The 26226-nt window shown below is 46.8% G+C and overlaps 1 protein-coding gene across 2 annotated transcripts in view; it reads right to left on the reverse strand.

Moving 5' to 3' along the window:
* The window catches only part of MGAT5 (alpha-1,6-mannosylglycoprotein 6-beta-N-acetylglucosaminyltransferase), a 315360-nt gene that overhangs the window by 36874 nt on the left and 252260 nt on the right, over positions 1–26226 (reverse strand). For both annotated transcript variants that reach the window (XM_045560098.1, XM_045560099.1), the window contains exon 12: positions 5593–5742. In XM_045560098.1, the coding sequence (XP_045416054.1) occupies positions 5593–5742 (150 nt within the window). The remainder of the gene's footprint in view (positions 1–5592; positions 5743–26226) is intronic.

The raw sequence follows: 26226 nt of genomic DNA on the forward strand, positions 1-26226 counted from the left end.
ATCACGACCTTGTATCCTTTAGCTAGCATTTAGGTGTGCAGGAGTTAAGTTTGTGGGTTTTTACAAGATGTTCAGTGCCTGCATGTATACTTATGAATTCTGTTTCATGAAGTACCTGGACTGAAAAAAAAGGGGGAGGAACATTCATCAGAAAAGAAAGATGAGAGATATGATGTGATTACAGTGACTGTCACATAGAAAGGCCAGTTCCATGAGTCACATGCTATTGCTATGCTTTGCTTGTTAATTCCTCATACAATGATTGTGAATCATTATATTCCTAGCAGTAGGTATCCATTTTATAGCTTTAAAAAGAACCCACACAATGGCTGGGTATGGAGAAAACTATTTGTTTTTCTGAAATGTGATGCTTTCCTGTAGGTCAAAAGGTCTCTCTCTGCCCATCTGTCTTCCCTCAGGCACCTGCTGCAGCAGGAAGAGATTAACGGTGGCCACATTCTCTCACACCCAAGTAGGCTACATCCTCTCACCGGCTGCAGAAGCCTCTGAGACTCACAATACCTCAAGACTCTAGGGAAGAACTGGGAGGACCAAAGAGGTAAAGACAAGGAGACTTGTCCCATGTGTTCAGGAGCCCAAAGTTTGTCAAAGTTGCCTGCTAGACCAACGACTACTTCCTAGAGACCAGCTCACTGGGGTGGACTCCCTGACTAAGTCCAGTTATCTAAATACCCTTTTCAGAAAGGGACCAAACCAAACCACAAGCAAGGGCATCAATCAAGATAAAAAACCGGCCATTTGGAAGCCTCAATACAAAATCAAATGCATTACAATTTGCATTGTAAATTTGTTAACTTGGAATAACATAATATTTGCATAAATTTAAAACTGTGGAGGCTGGACATGTCCAGCCAGGCCAGCCTAAAATGCTCACCATTAAAAGTCCATTCAAGCATCATCTCCTTGATGGAGCTTCTGCCCACTCCCACCCCCAAGCTGCTCTCATGCAAATTCCACACCAGGCCGACCCCTCAGTTCCCAGCAAGGAGAGAGCAAAACCCTGGCCTCCACTTCAATAATAAGTTAACATGGGGTTATAACAGTACCGGGATCATAGGATTTTTGTAATGAAGAGAGAATTCACAGGAAAGGCTTAGCACAGGGTAAAGGGCAGAGAAAATGGCTGTGGTTGTTAGTCAACCCCACAGGCAGGGGTACCACAACAGCACAGATGTGTTAAACTGTGACTGGCAATGGCTCTGTCCTCTGCAGTGGGACTGCCTCAGCCATTTCATTGATTTCACAAGTCACAGTATCACATTTTACACAGCTGAATCATTGGCCCCACTTATAGCATCATGGTGACGTTTTATGTCAGTATCAGTTCTACCTGCCTACCTCCTCTAGCACACCTGTATGCTCCTTGTGGGCAAAACTGCCTGAATCACCCCTGTATCCAGAATGGCTAGATTAAGGCCCAGAATACATCTAGTACTTAAGACGTATTTGTTGGATAAATGAGCAAAAGAATAAACGTTAATTAGACCTTCTCAGCAATCAATATCTGAGTGCGAAGGCTGAACAAGTTTGTATGGGGATACACTTTTGCTCTAGCAGTCAGAGGGGTTACTGAGTCACACCTCCGTACACTCTTCATTTACACACATACATGGGGAGGGGAGGGACAGAGGCACATGTGTGTGAGTGCCATGTTTCTCCCCATGTATATGGCATGGGAATGGTTTAAGGTACTGCTCGCCAGGATGAAACCCGCCTGACATGGCTGCCTGAGGGCGAACGGGAACCAGCACCCGCAACAGAAGGCGGACGGCTCCCTCTAAGGAAGCAAGCTCTTGGGCTGTCACCCACAGGACCCGGCACCGTGGATAACATCACAGAGGGGCTGGCGTGGGGTATCAGAAGGGCATGTCCCTTCCTGGGGAGATCTTGGAGATCTAGATTCATGTCTCATGAGAACAAGAAGACATTCCAAAGATCCCAGATGGGCAGTGGGTTTCCTTCATTCTTCACACACTTATCTAAATGCCTTCTATAAGCCAGGCGCTGTTCCAGGTGCTGGACCTGCACACAGGACAAGAAAAGCCTCTCCGCCCTCGTGGAGCTGCAGGCAGTGGTGATGGCCTCAAGCCTGGGGCTTTTGAGAGAGCTTTTGCAACCACATCCAAGTCCAGTGGGAAGAGCCATAGGTGATTTGGGACAGGGTGGGGGCAGGGGGAGTGTGGTCAGGTGTGAAGATGGGATGGGTCGGGTCAGCACATACTGCACATCTGCCAAGCCTGTCCAGGCTTCTTGGTGAGTCCCACGGGTAAGCTGATGAGCTGACACGGTGGGGAAACAGGGTGGTCTCGACCCAGCCGAGTCTTGGAGGGGCAGCAACAGGAGGTTTAGGAGAAAGGGGGCAGCGGCAGCTTCCCTTGGTTTTCCACAGTCAGAATTTGCTTTCATCTATAGAAAGAGAGGCACCTGGCCCGGCTCACAAACCACTCCTCTATCCCAGTGTTGGACACGTGTGTGCTAGGTGGTGTACGAAATAAGGAGCTTCAAAGGAAGACTGAGGCGAGGGGGACGTGAAGAGGTTAAAACTAGGAAGGTGAAGACAGAAACCACATTAAAAGAGAAGGAGATTTAAACCAAAAATAAAAACATGCCACCCTAGTGAGTCCTCATTTGCTGGCTAAAATTGCACTCCTGGAGTTCGCTGGACTGAATGACTCCTCTGTGGTCCTCTGATAAATAATTCATTCATCCAAATTTATACCCCCGTTAGAGGGGTCTTCTAGATCCCAACAACTTTGCAGCTTTTTTGGCCTTGATATTAGCGTGACACTGAATTCCTTTTGCCTTCACAGGCCCCCTGAAGCAAGAGTCTGCTAATGACGCCAGCGTCCCCATGGCATGCCAGGACAGAATTCTGCTGAGCACAGGGTTTCCTGGGCTCGGTGCAGAGATTCAAAGATGGCTCGTAAAGAAAAATAATGAGTCAGAGCTGATTAGGCATCAATCACTTTGCTCTGTCTCTAACCCTCTCGAGGAGACCAGACTTGCTGCTCTCGCTGGTAACGAGTCCGAGGAGCGCGTGAACCCCATTCACTCCGCAGACGGTAGCTTCCCGGCAGCTCGCGTGCTCCGCTTCCAACGCGGATTGGAATAAATCGCTTTTAAATTGCTCAGAGACACAGAGGAAGGAGCGAGAGGCAGGAAGGGTTATAAATGCAAAGCCTGACTGGTCTTTTGTGTCATCATTTCAAAGCCCAAGGTTCATTCATTTTAGTGCCTGCTGCTGTGTTCTGGGCACACAGGGAGTCTGAGCGATATACTACCTCATCCTCATCATATTTGCCAACTGTTTGAGCCGTAATTCCACGCGGAGTAGCTTAATATATTCTAGTCAGGTAAACAGGCAATCCGTAATGGGATCAGCGACATCCTCCGAAGGCACCAATTTTTCAAGGATGAATGTATATGTCCCTCATGCTCAAAATTCAAGCTGCAATCCTTGGTTATTAGGCACACTCTGATATTGTGGCCTGGGCCTTCTGGGCCTGTTTTCTTGTCCTTCCCTGGACAGCAGGGATCTCAGTTTCAGCCTATTTCCTAGTCTCTGACAGGGGAAATGGGTGGTAGGTAAGGAAGGATTCTTTTAAAATTTGCAAGGCCGAGCAAGACATTCATGAGGTTGGGTTAACAGCAGCGCGTGAGACAGAAGTGACACCCTGCTGAGAACCAGCTCTGCCAAATGCTATTTTAAAGGAACTTGAGGCTTTCTCCATGCTCCAAAGTGGAGAAAAGTAAAATGAGGAAAATGGCAAAAACAGCTTTGCCATGAAAGGGCCTGGACATTCTGACGATTCTAAAATATCCACCCAAGACGGAAGGTGACAGAAAGCAAACCATGAAAATTGGGAACACACTTCACTCCGGGAGAGCCACACACAGTTATCAGACTACAGATGACCTTGGAAGGAAATTAAATGTTAATTAACACAAACCAGGTCTTTGGCCAAGGAGATAAAGAATGTGTCCAACTATTTTATTCATAGCTTCCCACAAATGACTTGGAGGTAGAAAAGATCAAATACATTGACAGATGGAGAAACTGAGGCAAAGGGGAGCTATATATTCTTTTGGCTGGTGAATGCCCACTAAGTGCTCTCAAGTTTGAGCGTTCATGAGTAGGGTACACTGGGGGCCCAGCAGAACTTAAATTTGCTATTAAAAAAAAACCTAAGTTAGGGCCTCCAAGACTTGACCCCAGTTTTAGCATGGGTAAGCCAAACTCTCTAGCCTACTGCCTCATGTTTAAAATACAGTGGGCAGTAACACTTGCCCTGTCTACCTCTTAAGGCTGTTGTGAGAATCAGAGGACAGCGTGTGTGAATACACTTTCTAAAAATGAAGTACCGCACGATGATTCACAATCACTATTATGCCACAAAAGTCGATCTGCTCGACCTCTCCTGCGAGCTTGGACATGAAAACAGTGAGCCAGAAGCCAGAGCCGAGAAACCCACCATTGGAAACACGCTCCCCTACGCTTTAGGGAACACTAAGGGAGGGACCAACGTGCCTTCTTCTCTTGTATCCCTTGCACCATACCTGGCACATAGCAGCTGCTCAATAAATATTCATAAGATTCATAAATAAGAACATATTAATAAACATGAGGGAGCTTATCTAAATACATTAAAGTGACAGCCAATGCTTCAAGGTCAAACTCTGGTTTATTCACAGGTCCTTTGAACTTCATTGGTTACTTCCACGGCAGGATTACAGAAAGGACACAGACCGCTGAGTGGACTGCATAATGACCACATGTCATCATGTTATTGCTCAGCAAATTAGCCCTCCACGTCTCGCCAGCTACCCACACCACACCGTCTGAACTCTGCCTTGTCTGTGACAATCAGACCCTCATCCCCTTTATCCAGTTTTACCTCCCACTATTTTCCAGCACTTAGACTAGCCAGGTTGGCTTCTAGCTCTCCTGAATAGGTCACGGGCTCCTCCTCCACCTGATTCTGAGTCCTGTCTGGGCTGAAGGCAGGTGCAGCCACACCCCACCCACCTTTCAACTTCGGCATCCCTCCTGATACACCCCTGCTCTTTCAGCCTGCAGGGACTTGTCCCTCATCTGAACTTCCTCAGTGTCCAATACATACCTGTTGAAGGGGGAGGTGGGAGGACAAGCTGGAGAGGGAAACAAATGCTCAGACAGTGATGATTGGGTGGGGGTTGGGGGTTGTGTTCAGTACCTTCGGCTACTGCGCAAACTGTTGCTCTATTGGAGGGTCTGTCCTTTGAGGCAGGGCCTTAACCTTTCCCATTTATGGCCTTATCCCCAGCCCTTGCTTGATGCCTCGCACAAACTAGGTCCTCAGTAAATACGTTTTTTTGACTAAATCAATGAACAAAACTGTAGCAATTTCCTTCCACAATTCGTTATCTTTTCAGCTACCATTGGTCTAGCAAACCACTGCCCCAAAACATTCTAAAGAGCTCTTGTGCATTGAAAAGAAAGCATAAAAGACTCTGACTCCATTTTCAAGGACAATGGAAACAACCTATAAACCACATCCCTGGTGAATTTTTATAAAACTACTAAAAACTTACCTTGGTTTCTCGGAGAAGAAACTGTAGGTCCCGTCCACTGAGGATGCCGTGGTTTTTTACATAACTGGGGATATTCTTCGTGCTGGAGCCGTAAACAGTCGCATGCACTTCCATGTACGTGTGAATGATGTCCAAGTAGATCTTCTTATTCTAAAGAGGAGACACAAGCAGAAGACATTTCTCTTTTTTTTTTCATTCATGTAAGAATCTGTGTCACAGAACAGAATCTCTTCTACCAGCTAGAGGCCACAGAGACAGGAGTTCTTAATATGGAGATCACAGGAATTTGGCAATCCAACTACTGAAATTTCTTTTTAAAGTAATTTGGCTGGATTTTGAGGGCAAAAATAGTCATATGGCTGCTGTACAATTTTGTAAGAAGAAACACATTATATGAAAACATATTACTGAATACCAACCACAGCTCACGGCCAACTGTTTTGAAGTATCATCTTTGCTTTGTAAATTAAGAGGTACCCAACAGTTGCTTTTGGCTAATCCTACTTACAGGAGAGGAAGTTTGGGGAAGGAAAACCGAGAGGAGGCAGTCGGTTGGACTGGAATATTTATCCAGAGATGCTAAGCTGTCCCCGAGGAACACAAACATCCCCCGGCTCTTGCCAACATTTCTAGTGATGATTAACTCATGTTGTCGGAACTGGATCCCACCTAATTCGGATCATGGGAAAACGAGAGTTTCCCACAGCCGGAGGGAGAATGAGAATATCCAGGTAGACAAAAGTAGAAAAAGAGATTAAAATGTAAATTTTGATGAGCCCTGAAACATTTGAGGAGCGTTACTTTTATTGGAAGCAAAACCAAACCCCTTTCCTGTATTTGTAGGCACTGAATTTTGAGGCACATTTTCTAAATCAAAACCGCCTGCCAAGTGGAGGCAAGTTCACTTTTTCTACCTCTTCATGTTTCTGCGTGACTAAATCGTACGAGCTAGCTTTTGTGGGTTGTTGTTTTTGGAAATTTGCAAGAGTCAAGTTCTATAATGTTTTCCAGTTGTATAAAAGTGGGACAAGGTTTTCCCATTCTAAGCCTGTTTTCGGACACTCCAGGCAAATCTAATAATAGCTGGTTTTGTGACTTAAGACCACAAGGAACGCAGGGAGGTGGCACCGGCAGCTGCAGTGTGCAGGGAGTGGGGGAGGCGGGCCCTGGATGAGACGGTTCACAATCTGCCCTCTGCCATTCACTGCCCTGGTGACAATACCCAGGACTCTCAACTTTGGGGGAAACATCTTCCAAATGAGGTATTCAAAGTGTTTAGGACTGGGAAAACAGCACATTCCGCATTTTCCATTTTATGCACCAGCATAACTTTGTTCAAGACCAAGCAAGCCTATCCCTGCCCTCTGCAAAGTAGGAATAAAACACACACTTGGACTGAAAGTTCAATTCCATGCCATGTTCACCATGGCTGCAAGATGCTGAATTCACTACTTCAGCGACGTATACCCTTGCATTAGCACAGAGTGATGACAGAGAGGTTACGAACCGTGACTTCCCATTTGTAGCTTGAGTCAAATTTAGTGTCACCTACCCGGTATAAGTTAAGTTGAAGGGTTCTAGGATGTGGTTCTTGTCCTACATGTATCCGGTAACTCCTGTCTCTGTACCCCTGCCACCGGTGACGAGCCTCGGGTTGTGTGTGCCCTGAGGGGGCCCTTTCCTAGGCTGGCCAGCAGCCCAGGAACGATACGGCAGGCTCAGGAAGGCAAAGGGAGCCAACCAGACCCTCTCTGGGGAACTCAGAGTCCTGTACACAGGGAGACTACCGCCAGATGGCCACGGGCTTCAGAGCAAAAAGGTCATTCAGAGACCGAATTTGGGCAATTACAGGCCAGACAAGTTCTGAGGAAGCCAGTCGCCAGTGTTGGGGGGTGGGGGTGGGGGCGGGAAAAGAACCAAGAGCTGAAGGAAAGGAGAGGGCAGGACAGACAGACGGTAATGACAGGGCCCCAGAGAGTGACCGTAACTGGGATGTTATCCCTGCAAAAGCACAAGGTGGGGGTGGGGGAGGTAGGGGCTGGGCACAGAGGGAAGGGGAGAGAGAGAAAAGAGGAGAATAAGGAGAAGGTTTGGGGAAGGAAGTGAAGGGAGAAGAAGAGGGCAGAGAGTGGGAAAGGAAAGCAGAGAGACAGAGGAGAGGAACCAGGGCCTGGAACCTCCGTGGTTCCGGCCCCACCTGCAGCCGTTCCTTATCCTGCACTCCCCAGGTCTTTCTGGGTCCTTACAGCAACAGCAGCTCCCCAAACTCTTCCCAGACCCCTTCTTTTACTTCAATTACTCCCAGTGGATTCCAACCATCCAAAAGGAGGCCTCTGTGGACATCTTGCTGGCCTTAAAGCAGAGATGGGGGGGCACACATCTCTTCTTTATGCAAAAGGAGACAATTCCCAAGAAAAGCCAGTTGCCTACTCGTGAAGATGGACCAAAGGCCCCCAGACTAGGTCTGCGGTGAACAGTGAATGGCCCATCTGGTTCCTGTCCTGGACAAAACATTCACTGCAGACAGATTCAAGATCAGGATTCTCAGACTAAATGCCTGGGAAGGAATATACTAGGTCACACATGTATTGCCATCGAATTCCAGAGAAGCGCGGCTGGGGCTCCTTGAAATATAACAAGGGGGCAGGCAGGTTCAGGCAAATATTAGTCTTTATTATGTAAAGACTAATAAGGTCTATGAACTTATTAACACTAAGCATGGTCTGAAAGCAGAACGTACCTTCAGAGAGGATTTATGTAATTTCATGGATGAGAAAATGCCAACGGGCGATTAAAAGACAAAAATGTTTCAAGCATAATTTTAACCTTTGATGTTGATGTGACAGTTAGGTGATTTCACCTCAGGTCTCTTGTTGCCACTTGTCAGAGTCGTACAGAAATCTGGTGAAAGTGAACCACACTACCTACTCCAGGTGAAGGTGTCACAGGAGTTTCTCGTACCGAGCTACCCCCAGCCCCAAAGTTAACGTCCCCTGGATGCTGAAGGGACCCCAAAAGGCATCCTTCAGCTCAGATCTTGCTCCTGAATTTCAGATCCGAATATCCTGAACCTTTCCCACCTGGTGTGCCGCAGCCACTGCCAACTCGACAGGTCAAAAGGGAAACTCTTACCTTGCCTGACCAGCATCCCTCCTCTGCTCCCCAGCTTAGGGACTGGCGGCACGCTCCCAGTGAAGTCCCTGCACCAGAATCGCACTGTCGCTCTGCCCCCAAACCCCTGCTAGCACACACACTGAATCAGTCACACAGTCCTGTAGATTCTGCCTCCGTAATATCAAAGTGGTCTCTTCCTCTCTAGGCCCTGATCCTCCATCACCTGCATTATGCCAGGATTAATTAGCATCTTAATCCACCTCCCTGTGGCTCAAAAGGTGATGCGATTTGTCTAGGATTTCTCCAAGCAAGCAGCAGTGCTGAGACTGACTGTTAGAGAATTTGTATGCTCGATGATGCTATTTTTGAAAAATTTTTTCACCATGCAAAGCAATGCTATGCATGTGGACAATGTTTACACATATGAGCACTGTAGTTACAGTGTAAAATTGTGCACGGGATGATACGCATCAACTTCCCAAAACTGACTGAGGAGAGAGGGACGGTGTGGGGAGGTGGACGGAGCTTTAGCAATATTTGTAATATATCATTTCTCTGCTAAAAAGTATTGAAAGATATTAGTGTCTATAAATCTGGATGATGGGTATATTGATATCTTATCTTTTAGACTTCCGTATATTCGATATATTTTAGTTAAAATACAGAAATTTTAAATATATGCAATCAAAAAATGAAAACCAGTGTAAGACTCTAAGGCTTGCACCACTGCTGTCACACCAGAAGGCTCTGTGCTTGCCATCAAGGTGTTCAAAGGACCCCCTTCTCTCTTTAGTGTACACTCTTATTTTTTGTGTTTAAGAAACAGTACTCAGGTTTCTTGAAGGATGTCCCTTGTGTGCCTTTCCTCAACCCATGGGATGCACCAAACTGGGCAGGGGTACAGTACAGCGGTGGGGACATTTTCCAGCACACATCCCCCCAAACCCTTTCCCAATTTTGGTCATCCAAGCCCAGGGTAAAGGTGACACCACTGACCTCAGTGTCCCATTGATCCAAGAACTGGATCAAGATCACTCCCTAAAAGGCTTTCCTTCCTTCTCTGACTTAAGAGGCAAAGATCAAAAAAAATTATCTACTCCAAAAGCTCTATCACCTACAAATCTCTTGAGATGCAGTCAAAGGGGCCTGCACTGAGTGTCACATCCCAGCACGCCACCACTCCATCTCCCAAAGGTTCCAGCTGAGCAACCTGCAGCCCCTAATGCTTCCAGTCTCTAGTTCAATTTAAATTCCCATTAAAAACAACTGATCTAACTGATTAAAATTTAAATCTACCTAAGCTCTCGGAGGGGGAGGAGATGCAAAGGAGAGCACCAGCTAGAGTCAACAAGCAGTGCTGTCGGCGTGTCTTCAGTTGTCTAAAGCTGTAGCTAGAGGCAGGTACTTGTGCAGAACTGGGCGTAAGATAGCTAGAGCTTGGGTAGAAAGCTTCAACACTCCTGTGAGTCCACAGCAGGGGATGGTAGAATGCAGATCTGCAGAATCAGAAGCTCTTTCCCTAACTTCTTTGTAAATTTTTACTGATACATAATAGTAGTCCATTTTTATGGGATACATGTGATATTTTGTTACATGCATACAATGCATAATGATCAAGTCAGGCTATTTAGGATATCATCACTTTGAGTATTTATCATTTCTATGTGTTGGGAACATTTCAAGTCCTCTCTTCTAGCTATTTTGAAATGCACAATATGTTGTTAACTACAGTCACCCTACTTTGCTATGAAACATTGGCGCTTACTGCTTCTATCTAACTGTACTGTTTGTGCCAACTGACCAACCTCTCTTCTTCCCAGCCTCTGGCATCTACCATTCTATTCTCTACCTCCATGCGATCCACTTTTTTAGCTCTTAGATATGAGTGAGAACATGGGATATTTGTCTTTCTGTGCCTGGTTTATTTCATTTAACATAATAACCTCCAGTTCCATCACGTTGCTGCAAATGACCGGATTTCATTCCAGTCTTATGCCCAAATGGTATTCCATTGTGTGTATGTACCATGTTTTCTTTATCCATTCATCCACTGATGGACACTTAGGTTGACTCTGTCTTGGCTACTGTGAATAGCACTGCAATAAACACAGGGGTGCAAGTATCCATTTGATGCCCAACTTCTTTTTTAGCTGGTGAATTAGCAATATAGGAATGTTCTCTGGCAATGGCAGTATTCTGAGCTTTGGGTTGCAGTGGATATTGGACCCTTTTCTCCCCAGCAATACCCCTGTTCCCCACTGCAGGCACAAACGTCCTGTCTCCCGGACACCATTTCCCCTTATTCACAGGCACCTCGTGACCTGGCGAAGCACCCCGGCCCTAACTTGGTTGCTCCAGTGCTGAACACCTGTGCATCTGAGCCAATGGGGGGTCCTCCCTGGGAGGTGCTGGATGGGTATGAAAAGTCAGTCCCTTTTCAGAGTGACAGTAAGCTGCAAACCCAGGCTGCTGAGGCAAGCATGGGTCCTACACCACGGAGGTCAGGCTCAAGTGAGAGAAAAATTAAGCACTAACAGAGAAGGCCCAGGGCAGAGTGTGTGCATCCTGCCAGGTCTCGGTCCACAGCCCAGGTCGTATCTGAGCCCAGGTGCACCCCTGCCCTCCTCCCTGGGTTCCAGGAGTCGGCCAGTCCCTGTGGCGTAAGCTAATAAAGTCAAGCTTGTGTCATTTGCGGCAGTTAAGAGTCCTGATGACAGCATTTGTGATTAAATGTTCTATTTTGACCACTGTGGATTTTTAATCATTTTTAAAGTACAGGTTGAGCATCCCTAACCCCAAAATCTGATACACCTCAAAATCCAAAACTTGAGCACTGACATGATGCTAAAAGAAAATGCTCACTGGAGCATTTCGGATTTTTGGATTAGGGATGTTCAACTGGTTAAGTATTTGCAAATATCCCCAAATCTGAAAAACAAAACAAAAACCTGAAATCTAAAATACTTCTGGTTCCCAACACTTGAGATAATACCCAACCTATAGTAGCCTCCCGCTCCTCTGCAAATACACAGATGGGCCCATTACATGGTTTTGCAAAAATAGTTTTTAAGAAACACCAGGCCGTAGAGTAGGCCCTGACCGGAACCAGCCACAGGAGTCTTTCGCTACGACTGAGACGTAACCCCGGGAAAGACTGTGGTTGGACTCGTCCACGGAACTGAACAAAGATCCTATAAATCTTTCTCGACTACAGGCCTCCTCCGTGGGCTCTGGCATTCACCCGCTCCTGTGTGAACTGCTGCTGTCGTCTCTGAGCTCCTTGTCTGAGTGGTGACACAGCCGTAGGCGCCTTCTCAGGCTCCCCTGACTGCCTGCCCCTCTCTCCTTCTCAGTGGGCACCCGTCTGAGCCAGGCCATCCTCCGCTGCCAGACGGGACTGGGCCCCCCTCGCTGAACTGCACCCCAGAACTGCAGGGTAGCTCTCTGGGAGGCAGAGTCCAAAGGAAAACAAGACACAGGAGGGAGCAGGACAGATAAGATACACCTCTGTTTTCTCCTCCACCCCATGCCCAGGTAGAGCTCCTCCTTGCAAACCTCCCGGGGTGTCCGGAGTGTCCGACGTGCTGCTATGTCTGTGGCCCCGGGTGAGGCAGGAGCCGGTGTGGTCAGACAGGCCATCGTGTTACCTTGCACTGCCCTTTCCCTCACTCTTACTGCTCGGGTTTGCACCTGCCCCGCCGGCAAAACACTAGTGGCTTTAATCTTTGCCTCCAGCCCTGCCTTCTACAGGCTGTGGGCCAAGACACTGTCTCTGGGCTCTCACCCTTTCCCCATTGCCACTAGTTTCCAAAACCAAAGGTTTTGTTCCCCTATATAAAGGCCTCTCAGGTTCCTCATGGTTGGTGGGGTGAGAGACCCCTCCTCAGCTCTGCATACAAGACCCTTTGCAATCTGGGCCTCTGCCAGCTCTCCAGCTTCGGTCCCGATCATTCCCTCGCCTGCTCTGTCTACGGTCTGCCCAGCTAGCTTATCTCTCGGTCCCAAGCCTCTCCTGCTCTCTCTCGCAGACACCTGGCCTGCCACTGCTGTTGCCAAAATACCCTTCCTTACTCCCTCCTTTTCTCCTGTGTGGATCCCTTCCTCTTCATCCTTTCCAAGCTACTGGGGGAAGGTAGCTGCTACCTCCTCTATGCACTGAGTATCTTCCTGCTGGGCCTCTTGGGGCTGTGCTATCACTGGATGCTCCCAGCTAGCTGGACCCGTGAACTGCCCCAGGGCAGGACACCAGGCTCTGCAGAGCCCAGGCACAGAGCAGGTGCTCAGTAAATACATACTGGGTGAGTGAGAGGAACAGAGAGCACATAAGCCATGCACGGGCTCGTGGAAAAGATGGGTCTCGGGCAGGGCTCACTCCCTCAGACACCCTCCAAGGACCTGCCCATCTTCCCACTGCTTCACGAGCCAAATTCTTCCACCTGCACCTTGCAAATGAGTTCAAGATCCATCACTACCTAACGGTATAGTCTAATAAAAAATATGGAGAGTTGCAAACCTTAAGAGGTGTGTCTTATAGTTGATTCATCTTCTTTTTAACATAGCTACCAAGGATAAGCTTCTCTCTCAGGAGTTGAGAGGCAAAAAGAGAGGAGGGAGGGGGAGAGAAACAAAGAGAAACTACCCTCTCTGCCTGCTCTTGAAGTCTAAAATTCAACAAGGATGAAACATTCTTTCATTCTAAGATAAGAGGTAAGTTCTAACATGCAAATCTCTATGCATGTCAGCAGTGAAGCAGAAATAATTTACATACAGAATGATTTGAAGTCCATGCAGGCCTTGCCTCATTTATCTCAAGTAACCACCCAAGGTCAAGGTGGGTGTATCCTTGCCGCGTCCCACTCAAGCCTCGTGGGGCTCTGGAAGACCCTCGGAAGTGAAGATTCTCAAAGCCCATCCAGCCCTGCCCCTCCTTCCCAAACCCTCCCCTCTCTAGGAGAAAGGATAGTGCTCGACTGGGACAGTGGGAACAGAAAGGGGAACCTGCCTTCTTGTCCCCAGCCTGGTCTGGGGTCTGCCTGCGGGCCCTTTGATGTCCTGGACTCCACACCCGCTACTGACTTGACCTCGCCTGGTGTAAACTGGAAGTCATCTAGGGTGATACCGAGGGGTTCTAGGACCCACGCCCCCAGGGAGCCGGGGAGAGGGAAGAAGTTGTAATACAAGCACTCCACTGTCTGATCGGGGAGAACTGTGGTCTCCGGTCCAAAGGAGGACACTGGGAGGCCTGAGGCAAAACGGGTGGTACAGAAAGATCAGTGAGCCCCATTTTTGTAACTTGTTGGCAAATTTCCCATCTATAAAGGGGAATAATATCACTTCACAGCTGTAACAGACACCTATTCCATGTGCAGTGCTGAGCTAGAATTGGGAATAAAATGAATGCAAGAGCTGTTTAAGTATGTGCCCTTATTTTAAAAATATGGTGCTAATACTGCCCTCAAAGCATAAACTGGGACAAGCTAGACGAGAAGAGTTCTGAGATGGCTGGGCGCGGTCACCCCACTGCCCGACTGGAACCAGGGCCCACGCCCGCTCTGGATCTCTTCACCAGAGCGGGTAGTCAGTGTGGTTCCCCACTGCCCAGTGCTTGTTTTGCAGGGTTTTCTCTGCACTAGCACCAGAGCTTTCTGCCATTTAACGTATGCCCCCTAAAGAACCCCAGGGAACCACCAGCCAGTTTGTGAAAACAAGCAACCTTTGACATGACCTCCCTTCTGCTTTAAGAAGGGCAGGAGGACTTCAAATTCTAAAGCTGGTTTTTTTTCCCCAATGCAAATGCAGTCACTTATGGATAATGACGCCCCTTCGTCTACCGACTGACGAAGTCCTGAAGCAACAAAGCCCACCAGCTATGCTACTGTGCAGAAAATAGGCCGGGGGGTTGCAAACAGACCCCCACGGCCCAACGTGTCAGCAGACTCCTCCGTGAGCATTCTGCTGTCAGCTGTATCTGGGCAGTAATTGCAGAAAGCACTGTTTAGAGACAAAGAGAAAGCTGTCACGCTGGAAGGTGGAAGGTTAGGAAGACTAAGAGGCTGCCTTGGCAGAGCTGAAGCTGCACGTTTTATACAAGCTCCATGATGTCCGTGAATTGTGGATTGAATGGACTTGACCTGACAGGCTCCGGCCAGAGCTGACAATCGCACACTCTGTAAAGGCAAAGGAGAACCGTACCACACAGGATCACCCCGTGACGACCCCAGGGACAACTTTCAAACCTCTGGGGCTGGGCACCACCTCGGTACAGAGTAGCAAGGTCACACTGGCGGTTAGTGTGATGGGGCTTCTCCTGACTATTAAACTGAGTCCCCAAAGACCAGCAACCAAACAGCAGGAGCCAAGTACCCCCCCCAAAGTGAGCAGCCAGCCCTCCTCTACCCGGGCAAGGGCACAACAGGCACGTGGAAGGGGGGCAGCCAGCCTGCATCTGCCCCCAGCCTGAGGGAGGAGGAAGAGGAGGGACATCCTTGGGGAGCTGTTGGCTTGTTCCCCAGCTCTACCTGGCCAGGGAAGGGCCTGTAGGGGACGCCCTGGAGAGCTTCATGTGCATCCCTGCGAACTTCCTGGGCACACAGAGTAGCGCCAGACCCAAGCCTCAGGTCAGAGGCGGGCTGGGCGGGTGTCCTGGAGGAGGTGGCTGGAGCAGGGCTGGCTTTGGGAACTGCCAGAGCATCCAGAGTTTCTCAAGGGACGGATGACTGTTCCCCTCGGTGCAGGTGAAGGCTGCAGAGGGTACCCTCCTGGGTCCTACTGGGCAGGGCTCTGCCCACGGGGGCCACTCAGGGGGTGGGTGCCGGAAACCAGGAGCTGAGAGGAAGCCAGGCCAGCAGCCTGCGGAACAAGTAGTACTACAGGTGAGTGGTCTGCGGGGGGGTGGGTGGGTGCAGTCAAGACCCATCAGAGTCCCAGCAGAAATCCGAGTTAGACACCTGCGGTGCCAGTCCTATTCATGCAAGAGTTTCTGCCATCACCCTGCTGTATCCCTGGAGGAGCTGCCAGCGGCCATATCAGGGGACAGTAAGGTGATGGGGAGGATAAGGAGGTGACCCATGAGCTGGGGACACAGAGAAGATGACCACATGTCCCACCCCCATTTTAGGCTTCTCCGGTGAAACACCAGTTGGCAGCAAAGCAAAGGAACTTAACCTGAAATGATGTTTGGCATTTCCATTACTAAGCTAAAGTGGATACTTTATTACACTCAGGTTCTTCTTGGAACTAAAAGTAACAGAAGGATTTTTTAAAAAAAATTTAACCGTTACAGGGTCTGCCCCAAACTGCATCCAGACGGTGGAGAAGAATAATACCCTAGTTCAACGGCTCAAACAGTGGCTCTCTGCTTGCATTTTATGGAATCCCACTCTTCCCACTTAATTACACAAGGTGACTTTTGGTGGCAGATGATTATTTTAAATTTTAAGTTACATAAATCTATTTATGTGTGGTTTAGAGAAACACAGCATGCCCACGTGATTTCATGGATATTAATTAATAAGGACAAACTTAACATGGTTATTAAAAAAAATAAGTCCGTTTAAAATAGTGGTTAACAGCACAGTTGGTATATGGATTTGGCATGGAATGACTGAAGTTTGGAGAAGCAGCATGAGGGGGACAGCTTCGTTGTATAGGTGAGGACACAGAGAGGCATGCAAGAGCCACCTCGCAGGGAGGTGACCGGCCCAGGGGAAGGGTGTCAGAGCAGCAAACTGGCACAGACTTTATCAAGTGAGTGCATGGGCCAGAGAGTCAAAAGGAAAAGAAGGTGGGAAACCATTTTGACTTAATGCTCGCTCACCTTGCAGAAGTGCAGGGAGGGGAAGAAGCTTCCTTACAAATCGCATTTTCACCGGTGGCAGCCATTAACAACTAATGCCTTAGAGCAAAGGGAGTTCTTCCCCCAGTCTCACTCGGAGTGACTCTCCTCCCTGGGAAAGGCTGTGTGAGGCTCCTCAGAGGGCACCCGTTTGGGAGCCAGGAGACCTGGGCAGGAGCTTTAGGTCTCCTGGAACCATCTGGATAAACCTGGACAACCTACTTTATCTTTTGCAACTTTAGGTTCCTTAGCTGTAAAACGAGGGGCTGTGATTTGAAGGTCCTCGGAGGCATAAAGTCTATGCCTTTCGACTGATGACTTCAGGCACCTCCCTGAGGGCTGCAGAGGCACAGGGTGTAGTGGCCACTGCTCTCCATCGCTGGGTGTGCAGTGTCGGCTGGTGACCTCCAAAGAGCCGCCCTCCACTGAGGAGGAGCAACTGCTGCCGGGGGGTGCAAGAGGCAGACCCCCTCTCAAGAGCAACCCACTCTCCAGAGCTGCCCCAAAGCATGAGACCGAAGCTGCTCTCCAGCTGAAACCTCCCTTGTCCCTGGACCATTTGACATCGGAAGGGGATCATTTTCAACATCCCCCCACCTTAGACTGAAGATTATTTTCAGTAATAACCACAAGGTGAAAATGAATAATAGTGGCCAGAAGTGTAGACAGGGAACATTTCCTTTTCTGACATTTGCATATATAATCATGTCGATAAATTGAAATACCATATGAAAAATTAAGTAACATTAATATTCTAATCACTTTAATACATATCTTTGCAAAAAGGAAGAAGAAACTTCTATGTACATATTGGTTTCTCTCAGTAAGAAGTAACATTACATTTTGTGTTTACCAGTGTTAACTATCAGTGATTCTATCAGAATTAACACTCTATATATTCAACGTTAAAGGACAGTATTGCCAGATTTGTCAATCTATCTTTACGGATAGTTTATTGAGGAACGCTTTTTTATTAATGTCAAAAAGTTTCTTTCATGTGAAGCAAGGTATATTAACACAAGAAAGAACACACAAAGTGACTGGCAGAACACACAGCAAACCCAGTTATTTCTGCGTGCCAGGATGACAAGTAATTGCTTTCCTGTAATTTCCGACTTTTCCACGTGTAATTATCTTACAACCAGGGGAAAAAAGATAACACCTGTCTCCAAAATCACACTTGGCAACCCTAAAGGGCACATTCCACACGCAGTAATTATGTGGAAATCTGGGAGGTGGGGTAAGTGGAGAAGGCCTCGTTTTGTTGGGAAACCAGGAAGGGAAAATGGAGAACGAGGCAGGGTCTATTTCTCCTGGATGGTACCCACCCTCACCTTTCATCATAAAGAGAAGCAGGCACCTCCAGGGCCGCAGCCGCCTGCCAGCCTCTCAGAGCTGGGAATAGAAGGGCAGCCTGAATTAGATGCAGCACACGCAAAGTAGGAGTTCACACTCCACTGAACGTACATGGGCTTCTCCCCGGATCCTTCAACAGCAGCAGGTGAGTGGGTGGGGTGCACTAGAGCAGCTCTATTAGACTGATTCTGAATGACATCAAACACAAGACCAGGCCACTGTGTCGTGGAGACACACAGCAACCTGCATTCTAGGGCTGAAAAAATTTCATTTAGCGCCTAATTCACTGTAAAAGATTTAATCATATGATTCTACAGTAGTGTTTGGAGGTGTTCCTCTCTTTGTAGCCCTAATTAACAAATAAAAAGCACCTCTCTGGGGACACCAGGACAGCCAAACAGATTCAGGCAGGTCACAATGCGCAGTCCCAGATCTTGGCTGCGGAGTCTGCACAGGAGGGTGACAGACTCCAAACAAGACATAATTTAATGTGCCAGGAAGCTCTCATTGTTACGATGATTACACGCATGGCAAACAGCACTGCTTCAACAGGACTGAGGACTCTTTGAAGATCCATAAGCTTGGCGGCTCTGACCAGCATCTCCCAGGGAGGAATGGCGTTAATTACTCAGCAAGGACAGGGCAGAACTGGGCTGTCTGTAAACAGCCTTCACGTGGGCAGGCCGGCCCTCCCCCACAGATCTGAAGCGATCCACCCTTTTCTGGGCCCTACCCACATTTGTGCAAAATTAAGTAGGCGCAGTTTAGGGTCAATGACGTAATCTGGATTTTTATGCCAGATTTGTAACTGATTTCTTGTGAGACCTTAGGCAAGTTCCCAAGCTTTGGTTTTCTTGTCTTTCAAATGAGGAAATATTAAACCTGCCCTATTATCTCATGGGGGTGTTCACAGAAACAAAGTGAGATTTTTACAATTATGTGAAGGGGCCACAAGCTCCATCCCTCCCTACACACACACACACACACACACACACACACACACACACTCCCCAGGCCCCGCCATGCGTCTGAAAGCGCTCCATCCAGCACTTCCTCATGGCTGAGACAGGGCGCACCGTGACCCAGAGGGACGATGCTTTCATGTGGTGGGAGGCATAGCCCTCCCCCAGCAAGGGGCTGTTTACCTCCACAGACCCAGGGCTGATCCCCAGGGAGGGACAGCGTGCGTTTGCTTCCACCACATCAAGGGCTGAGGCACCTTTCTGGTTTTAAGACCTGGTGTGCAGGGCTGTGCTTGTTAAATGTCCTCTGAGGCACTCAGCGCAGCACCATATGCATTAATAACTACGGCTTCGTGTGATGGATGTGTCAGCTGGTAATAATGTGCATAATATCTCCCCTCAGAATACTAAGTGTCAACACATCTTTGTTGTAGGCTGGGTCTGACATGTGACAAACCAGGCCACTGAAAACACAAGCCTCTCTCCGGCTCCTTCCTTCCCTGCTCCAGTCAAACTAAGAACCACCTTCTCAATTCCAGGCACAACCTCCCTGTCTTTGAGGGGTACAGCCCGAGATTCTGATTCAGGCATAGCAGGGAAAGTTCCCTTCAAAGGACAGCTGACCGCCAGGCTTTCACTGAAGGGCTGATTTTAAAAGAGGGAAGCTAAAAATACCCTCCCCCTCTCCTCAAAATAAACCACACGCCTCTTGAAGTTTCTTTGCTTCATTCCTGATTTCTTGAAAACATGAAGATCGCAAAATAAGTGTGATCAAGCTAATTAGAGTGCCTTTGAATCTAAAATGCTGCAAATAAATATACTTAGAAAGGAGAAACAGCTAACGTGTCTAATTTAGAAGTAGCAGTTTGAAAACAGGAACAATTAAAATACACTGGGCAGACAAAGCTGAGGTCTCATACTTGCCAATTGTTTTGGAAAATCTCACGCTGTCTACATCCTTACCTCTGCTTCTGCAGTTCTGACGCTCTGCCCCAATTACCAACGCCAACATAACACGCCCTGGGGAGCTACAGGTCAGAGGGGGCAGGACTTGTACCAGGAAATCAGAGTTTGGGACCTGGCACTGCCCTTCTCTGGCTATGCACCCTCAGGGAGTGCTTCCACCCACCTGGACCCAGATTCTTCAAGGTAATAACCCTCCCTCCGGGAAAGGTCCAAAGGATCACCTGATATAACGTGGGCAAGTGACTCAAACTACAAAGGATTCTTCTCATGATTTCTCAACCTGAGTTCTATTCTAGCCAAGTATTTCTCCTCTACCCCATGTCCATGGCTGCTATGGCTTGAATGTCTGTGTGCCCTTAAGATCCACGTGGTGAAATCCTGATCCCCACTGTGAGGGTACCAGGAGGTGGGGCCTTTGGGAGGTCATGACGTCATGAGAGTGGAGGCCTCACAGACGGGGTTAATGCCTTTATGAGACACCAGAGATCCAGCTCACTCTTTCCACCATGTAAGGATACAATGAGATGCTGGCCGTCTGTAACCTGGAAGGCCTCCCCAGAACCTGACAATGCAGGCACCATGATTTCAGGCCTCCAGCCTCCAGAACTCTGGGAAATAAATCTGCTATTCATAAGCCACCCAGGCTAAGGTACTTTATTATAGCAGCCCGAAGAGACTAAGCCAATGGCTAAGTGTGGTCTCATCTTTGTTCAAGAGACTCTCTCCTGCTTGGAAATGCCACCCCGCCATTGCCACCCTCGGCGGCCCCCTTTTACAGCACGAGTACCACCTTCTTGACACTGCCCTCAGGCAGACCACTAACAGCACCACCTCTCTCCCCAGCTCCCAGCACTCTCTGCTCCCCCAGCCGGCGGAGCCCTCATCCTCTACTCACTGTGTCCCACCTGGTTAAACAGTTTGATGGTTCTGTCTCCTTCTCCTACTTGATTCCAAGCCTCAGGGGGACAAGGACCTATCAGGTATGTCTGTGATCATCAGTCTAGATCAACGGCATCAGAAGTAGCTCAATAAACACCTGCTAAATCAAACAGGAGTCCAGGAAACAAAGACCTTTAGGCTCTGAAACAAGACACAGAGCTGCAAAAGTCGGAGGGTTGGCATAAAAACGCTCAAGTAGTGAGGATCATCCAATAAAAGAAACCACATAGATGGGGGGGAAGTGGCCCACTGCAGTAGAAACTTGGGCCCCAATAACTTGACGTTTTAAAGGAACACTGCAGCAACTATTTTAGTAAAAAAAAATCAATTGTCATTATGTATTACTTAGATTTTGTGGAGGAGAGAGAAGAGGATGGGTTTGCATAAACCAGAATACATGTCCCAGGACAAACCTGTGTTCGTCAATAGGCCAGACTACTCCATGAAAAGAGGAGTAGAAATAGGTCAGGTTAAAGTCCTTTGAAAAGTCCTACATGTAAAAATTGGTTATAGTGTCCTGTCATGTGATTTGAATAAACCTTAATTTCTGAAAACAAAAGAAACTTTTATGTTACTTTCTGATTCTAAAAAGTAATTTGAAGCTGAACTTTCCTTTCGATTTTGGTTTGTTTGGAGGGTGTGGCTGTTTTCTGGCATTTCAAACAGTATCTAATTTAAGAAGTGGACCCCACCATGGAATGCACAAGATGATCTATTGGGATGTAAGAAAAAACTAGGAAAAATGTCTGGCTACAGTTTATTATTTTTATAATGCACATGTTATTATAATACTATCCATTTTTATCAGTTAACATCTAGATATTGGGAAGTCATGCTCAAAATGTTTTCACTGACATGGCTGCAACAATCCCAGGCTGAAGCCCACGTGGCAACCTGGAGTCCTGAGCAGATGGCTCGCAAATAACCTCAGCAAGGGCTGGGAAACACTGATGGAACCTCACCAGTGCCTTATCTGTCCTGCTCATCTGCAGTTGGCCATTTAGAAGGAGTAGCTGTGAAAGGAGAATGATTCTATTCTGAATTCCAGGAGAAGGTGGGAAAGGGAAAATGAACACATTCATCGAAAAGGTTCAAACGAGGAGGTGCTTAGTTTGCAGTGTCTTTGACAGAAGGAGCTCAGGACTACATAGCTTCTCACCAGGAGCGTCGCCTAACACCTACCTAGGCAAAAACACAGGTACTCCAAATTTATTCTAGGAGCAGCTTGACATAACCTGTGTTAGTTCCCATTCCAAGTTTATTCAGGTCACCTTCACACACCATTAACTCGGTTACCCACCAAGCCATCAGACACCACGTGTGCGTGACCGCAGCCCTCAGGGTCTCCAGGAAGAAACTCATCACCGGGGAACCTATCTAGCTGGTTTGATAGTTCAGCTGGTAAGGGATAGGGAGGTAGTGCACAGGCTGAGGCTAGACTCCACTTAGAAAAATTCAAGTGAGAAAGAGCTTTTCTTAAAAAAAAAAAAAAGGGGAGCAAGTGTGGAAAAGGCAGACGATGCTAGCTTAGTGCAGATGTTGTCTAGGTCTATCTCCTGGGATGACTTCTCAGATATTCCCATGCTTAGCATTTACAAGCTAAATTTACTAGTCAATACAGCATCAGGGCCGGGCGTGGTGGCTCACGCCTGTAATCCTAGCACTCTGGGAGGCCAAGGTGGGTGGATCACTCGAGGTCAGGAGTTCGAGACCAGCCTGAGCAAGAGCGAGACCCCGTCTCTACTAAAAATAGAAAGAAATTATCTGGCCAACTAAAAATATATATAGAAAAAATTAGCCGGGCATGGTGGCGCATGCCTGTAGTCCCAGCTACTCGGGAGGCTGAGGCAGTAGGATCGCTTAAGCCCAGGAGTTTGAGGTTGCTGTGAGCTAGGCTGACGCCACGGCACTCACTCTAGCCCGGGCAACAGAGCAACACTCTGTCTCAAAACAAACAAACAAACAAAAAACAAACAAAAAATACAGCATCAGGAAGAATGACTGTAAGGGACTGAAAAACATTAAATATATTTAAAGTGAGTTCATGAAGACACTTTATTAGAATATCACTGACAAGTACTAATGAACTGATGGGTCTAGGCTGCTGACATGAAGAAAAGCAAGGCTACCAGACACCATGTGTCTCCTGATGTTAACACACAACACAACCTATGCAGCAGCCCTGCAAAAACCAAACCTGAATTTGATCAGGCTGCTATATCCGATCTACCAATTTCAGAAAATAGAGCCAGGAGAGAAAGACGGTAAACCTCACCATGGGCATGCAAGTAGTAAAATTCAGACTGTAGGCAACTCTAGGGGATAAATAACCTGGTTTCTTCAACAAATAAGCTTCCATTGAAGGAGACTTCAGGAATATACCCAATCATAACCTGAGGATCTTATTTGCATCCTGATTTGAATGAAGTGAAAAAAAAATGGAGACAATCTAAGAAGTCAGAACACTGTATCTTAATATTAAAAAGTTATTTTTAGGTGTAATAATGGTAGTATGTGTTTTCTTTTAAGAGCACCATATTCTAGAGATACTTACTGAAATACCTAAAGATGGAAAAAATGAGTTGGATTTGCTTCAAAATAATCTTGCAGTGGGGGCCAGATAAAGAGGAAACATGACTAGCTGGGAATTGCTCATTGGTGAAGCTGGGTGACAGGTACATGCAGGCTTTTAACATAGTATTTAATTAGAAAAGTTCCAAGGCAATTTAAAGAAAAATAGAGCCACCACAGTTTGTCTAACAGTCTAAGTGGAGAGAAAGGACACCTTTTCATCATCCTTGGGCAACTTTTGAGCTTTCGATGCCTCTAACCTCACGTCATTTCTACGCCTCCCTTTTATTCATCTTTTGTGCATCCCTCTAAAAAGACAAGGCTCTGATCCCCATAAAGTCCAGCTGGTGATTTGAGTCTCCTGATTTCTCATCACTGGGACCGCTGTGACCACAGAATTAGGTGTAAAAATCGTCCCATTTCTTCAACAATCCCCTGACCAGTCACCTTCTGCTATGGGTTTCCATTTATAGTCTTCCCTCCAGAGACTTACTTCCCTCCCCTGGTCTTGGTTACACATTTGAATCCTCCACCTTCTGTGGCTACAGGAGGGCAGTTTTCTCCCAATTTTCCTGTCTCTTCCTGTTCCCCTTCACCAAACAACTCTTCCAGGCTGTGCTGTTCAGGACTGAGTCACAAGGATATGGACAATTCTTCTGCTTCCCTCTAGCAAGAGGTGACACAAGGCAAGAGCTTGCTAGATGTTTTGTTACCAGCTGAACAGAGAACTTCTAGGAGAGATGGCCCAGCCCTGTCAGTGAGCACGGTGCCTCCCGTGTGCTCAGCTCGGTAAGAAGAACATACGTGTGGCATTCCAATGAATCCTTACAACCACCTTAAAAAGAACAGTCTGCTGTTCCCACCTTACAGACAGACAAACTGAGGCCCAGAGAGATCAAGAAACTTCTCTAAGGTCTTCTAATAAGTTAGCTGGAAGAACCAGGATTGGAATGCAGTTATTAATCAACACTCTATGAAGTGTAGTTTCTTGGTCAGTTTGGTAAAGAAAATGCATCATACAAAACTTTTATCTGGACAAGTGGTCTTGTGCACTCTTAGAGAACAAAATGTTATCACAGTATTTTAATCTCCACCCAACTTCTGCTTTAGATGTCTGATACAGTATTTCCTGGGCATATAGTACTACCCTCCCTACCCTTTCAGCTAATACAAAGTCAGCTTAGCACATATCCCCCCCCTTGTAGTAGAGACTGCTGATGGCTATCCCCTTTTTCCTTATGAACAGAATATCACTTTTATTTGTGGCAGGAATAGTCCCAGCTAAAAGACCACATTTCCCAATCTCCTTAGTAAGTGGGAGTAGGTAAAGACTGGATATGGCTTCTGAGAGAGCTCTTTAGAAGGGGATGCCTCAGCAGAGAAGTCCATGCCCTTTCTATACTTCACTTCTTCCTTTTGCATCTTAAGTGGACTGAGGACCTAATGGCTGGAGCTCTAGCAGCCATAGTGGGTCCAAGAGGTACCTTTGGGGATAGGTGCCATTACTAAGATGGTAGAGCTGGAAAAGACAGCCTGAGTCCCTGACTAAAACAGCCCTGATTTACATAGTTTTCATAAGTGAGAGAAAAAGGAAACTCAATTTAAGAAATTTTTTATGGTGTGTGTAATCTAATATTCACATTTGAATGCAATTCTTAATTGATACACATGTTCTGATGTTAGGAAATTTTAATGCCAACATTTTATATTATCTATTCTGTGTAGTTATTGGCTTGAATGGCATTTCTTATAACATCTCTGAGGTCATTCCTCCCTTCTGCTTTTCCCGTCAATGGTTTGTTCAAACATTTCACATTTTGCCTCGGATAGCTTCTCATATCCTGATGCTTAACTGAATTTTCCAGCCACAAGCTAATTTTGCACATTTTTAAAACAACATGTTATTTTACTTTGCATCAAATTTTTACCCTGACACCTGAGAATTTCTATCAGCAGACCAAAATGTTCCCAGTGCTCACTGTAACGTGATTCTGGCTAACAAGGTGCTACTTATACCTCATTTCACCTTCCAACAGACTCCGCTGATCAGCACAGCTTCTGCTTAGCTATCCATATTTTCTCCATCTATTAAAACCAATATCACCTTATTCACATGCCCCAAGCAAAAAAAAAAAAAAAAAAAAAAAAAGATGGATTTATCTTCCTTTCATCAAGTCTAATCTTCTACATTTCTTCCTCCTCCTTAGAAGGGCTCAGTATTCTTTCACCTTTGGTGGCTCTGTGATCTTTCCCTGCTGTCATACTGTCAAAAACTTTTCATTTTCTTATTGACATGCCATATATATATGTTGATATATATTTATAAATACCCAATCTTATATGTGTGTTAAAAAAAATACATGTATGTCCAGAACCTGATCTTTAAGCCAGAACTTGCTATCTCAAATTTTGGTGGCATTAAAAACCTCTACCCCCAGGTTGTCACTGAACATAGCAGCCTACTTCAGTCAGATCGGGGCTTCTCAAAACGGGAGCCTGTAGTGAGGGGCTTTGGATGGCACAGGAAGTGACCAATGACATTCTAGTCACACTTTCATTCTTCATTCCCTTTGGATTTAATATATATTGTGTTGTATGCGTGCTGTCTCAAATGCTGACCTGAAATTTTTAATGCTTATTTGATACTTGCTCAGTTTTTTGCCATTTATTGGAATATAAGTTCTCCCGTCGATACTGCTGTTTAGTGCATAACAGCATCTGGAGAGACAGAGACTGAAGAAGGAAATATAGTCAGTTCTGCTGAAACGTATGTTTCTCTAATGTCAATCAGCTCATATGTGAGGAGTAAGTAAGGAATGATGTCAACAGAGCACGCAAGTCACTTTGGCTCATAGGCACTTTCCCCCAGCACACTGCTATTTTGTAGAATCA

This window comes from Lemur catta, chromosome 8 (assembly GCF_020740605.2).
Source record: "Lemur catta isolate mLemCat1 chromosome 8, mLemCat1.pri, whole genome shotgun sequence".
NCBI lineage: Eukaryota > Metazoa > Chordata > Mammalia > Primates > Lemuridae > Lemur > Lemur catta.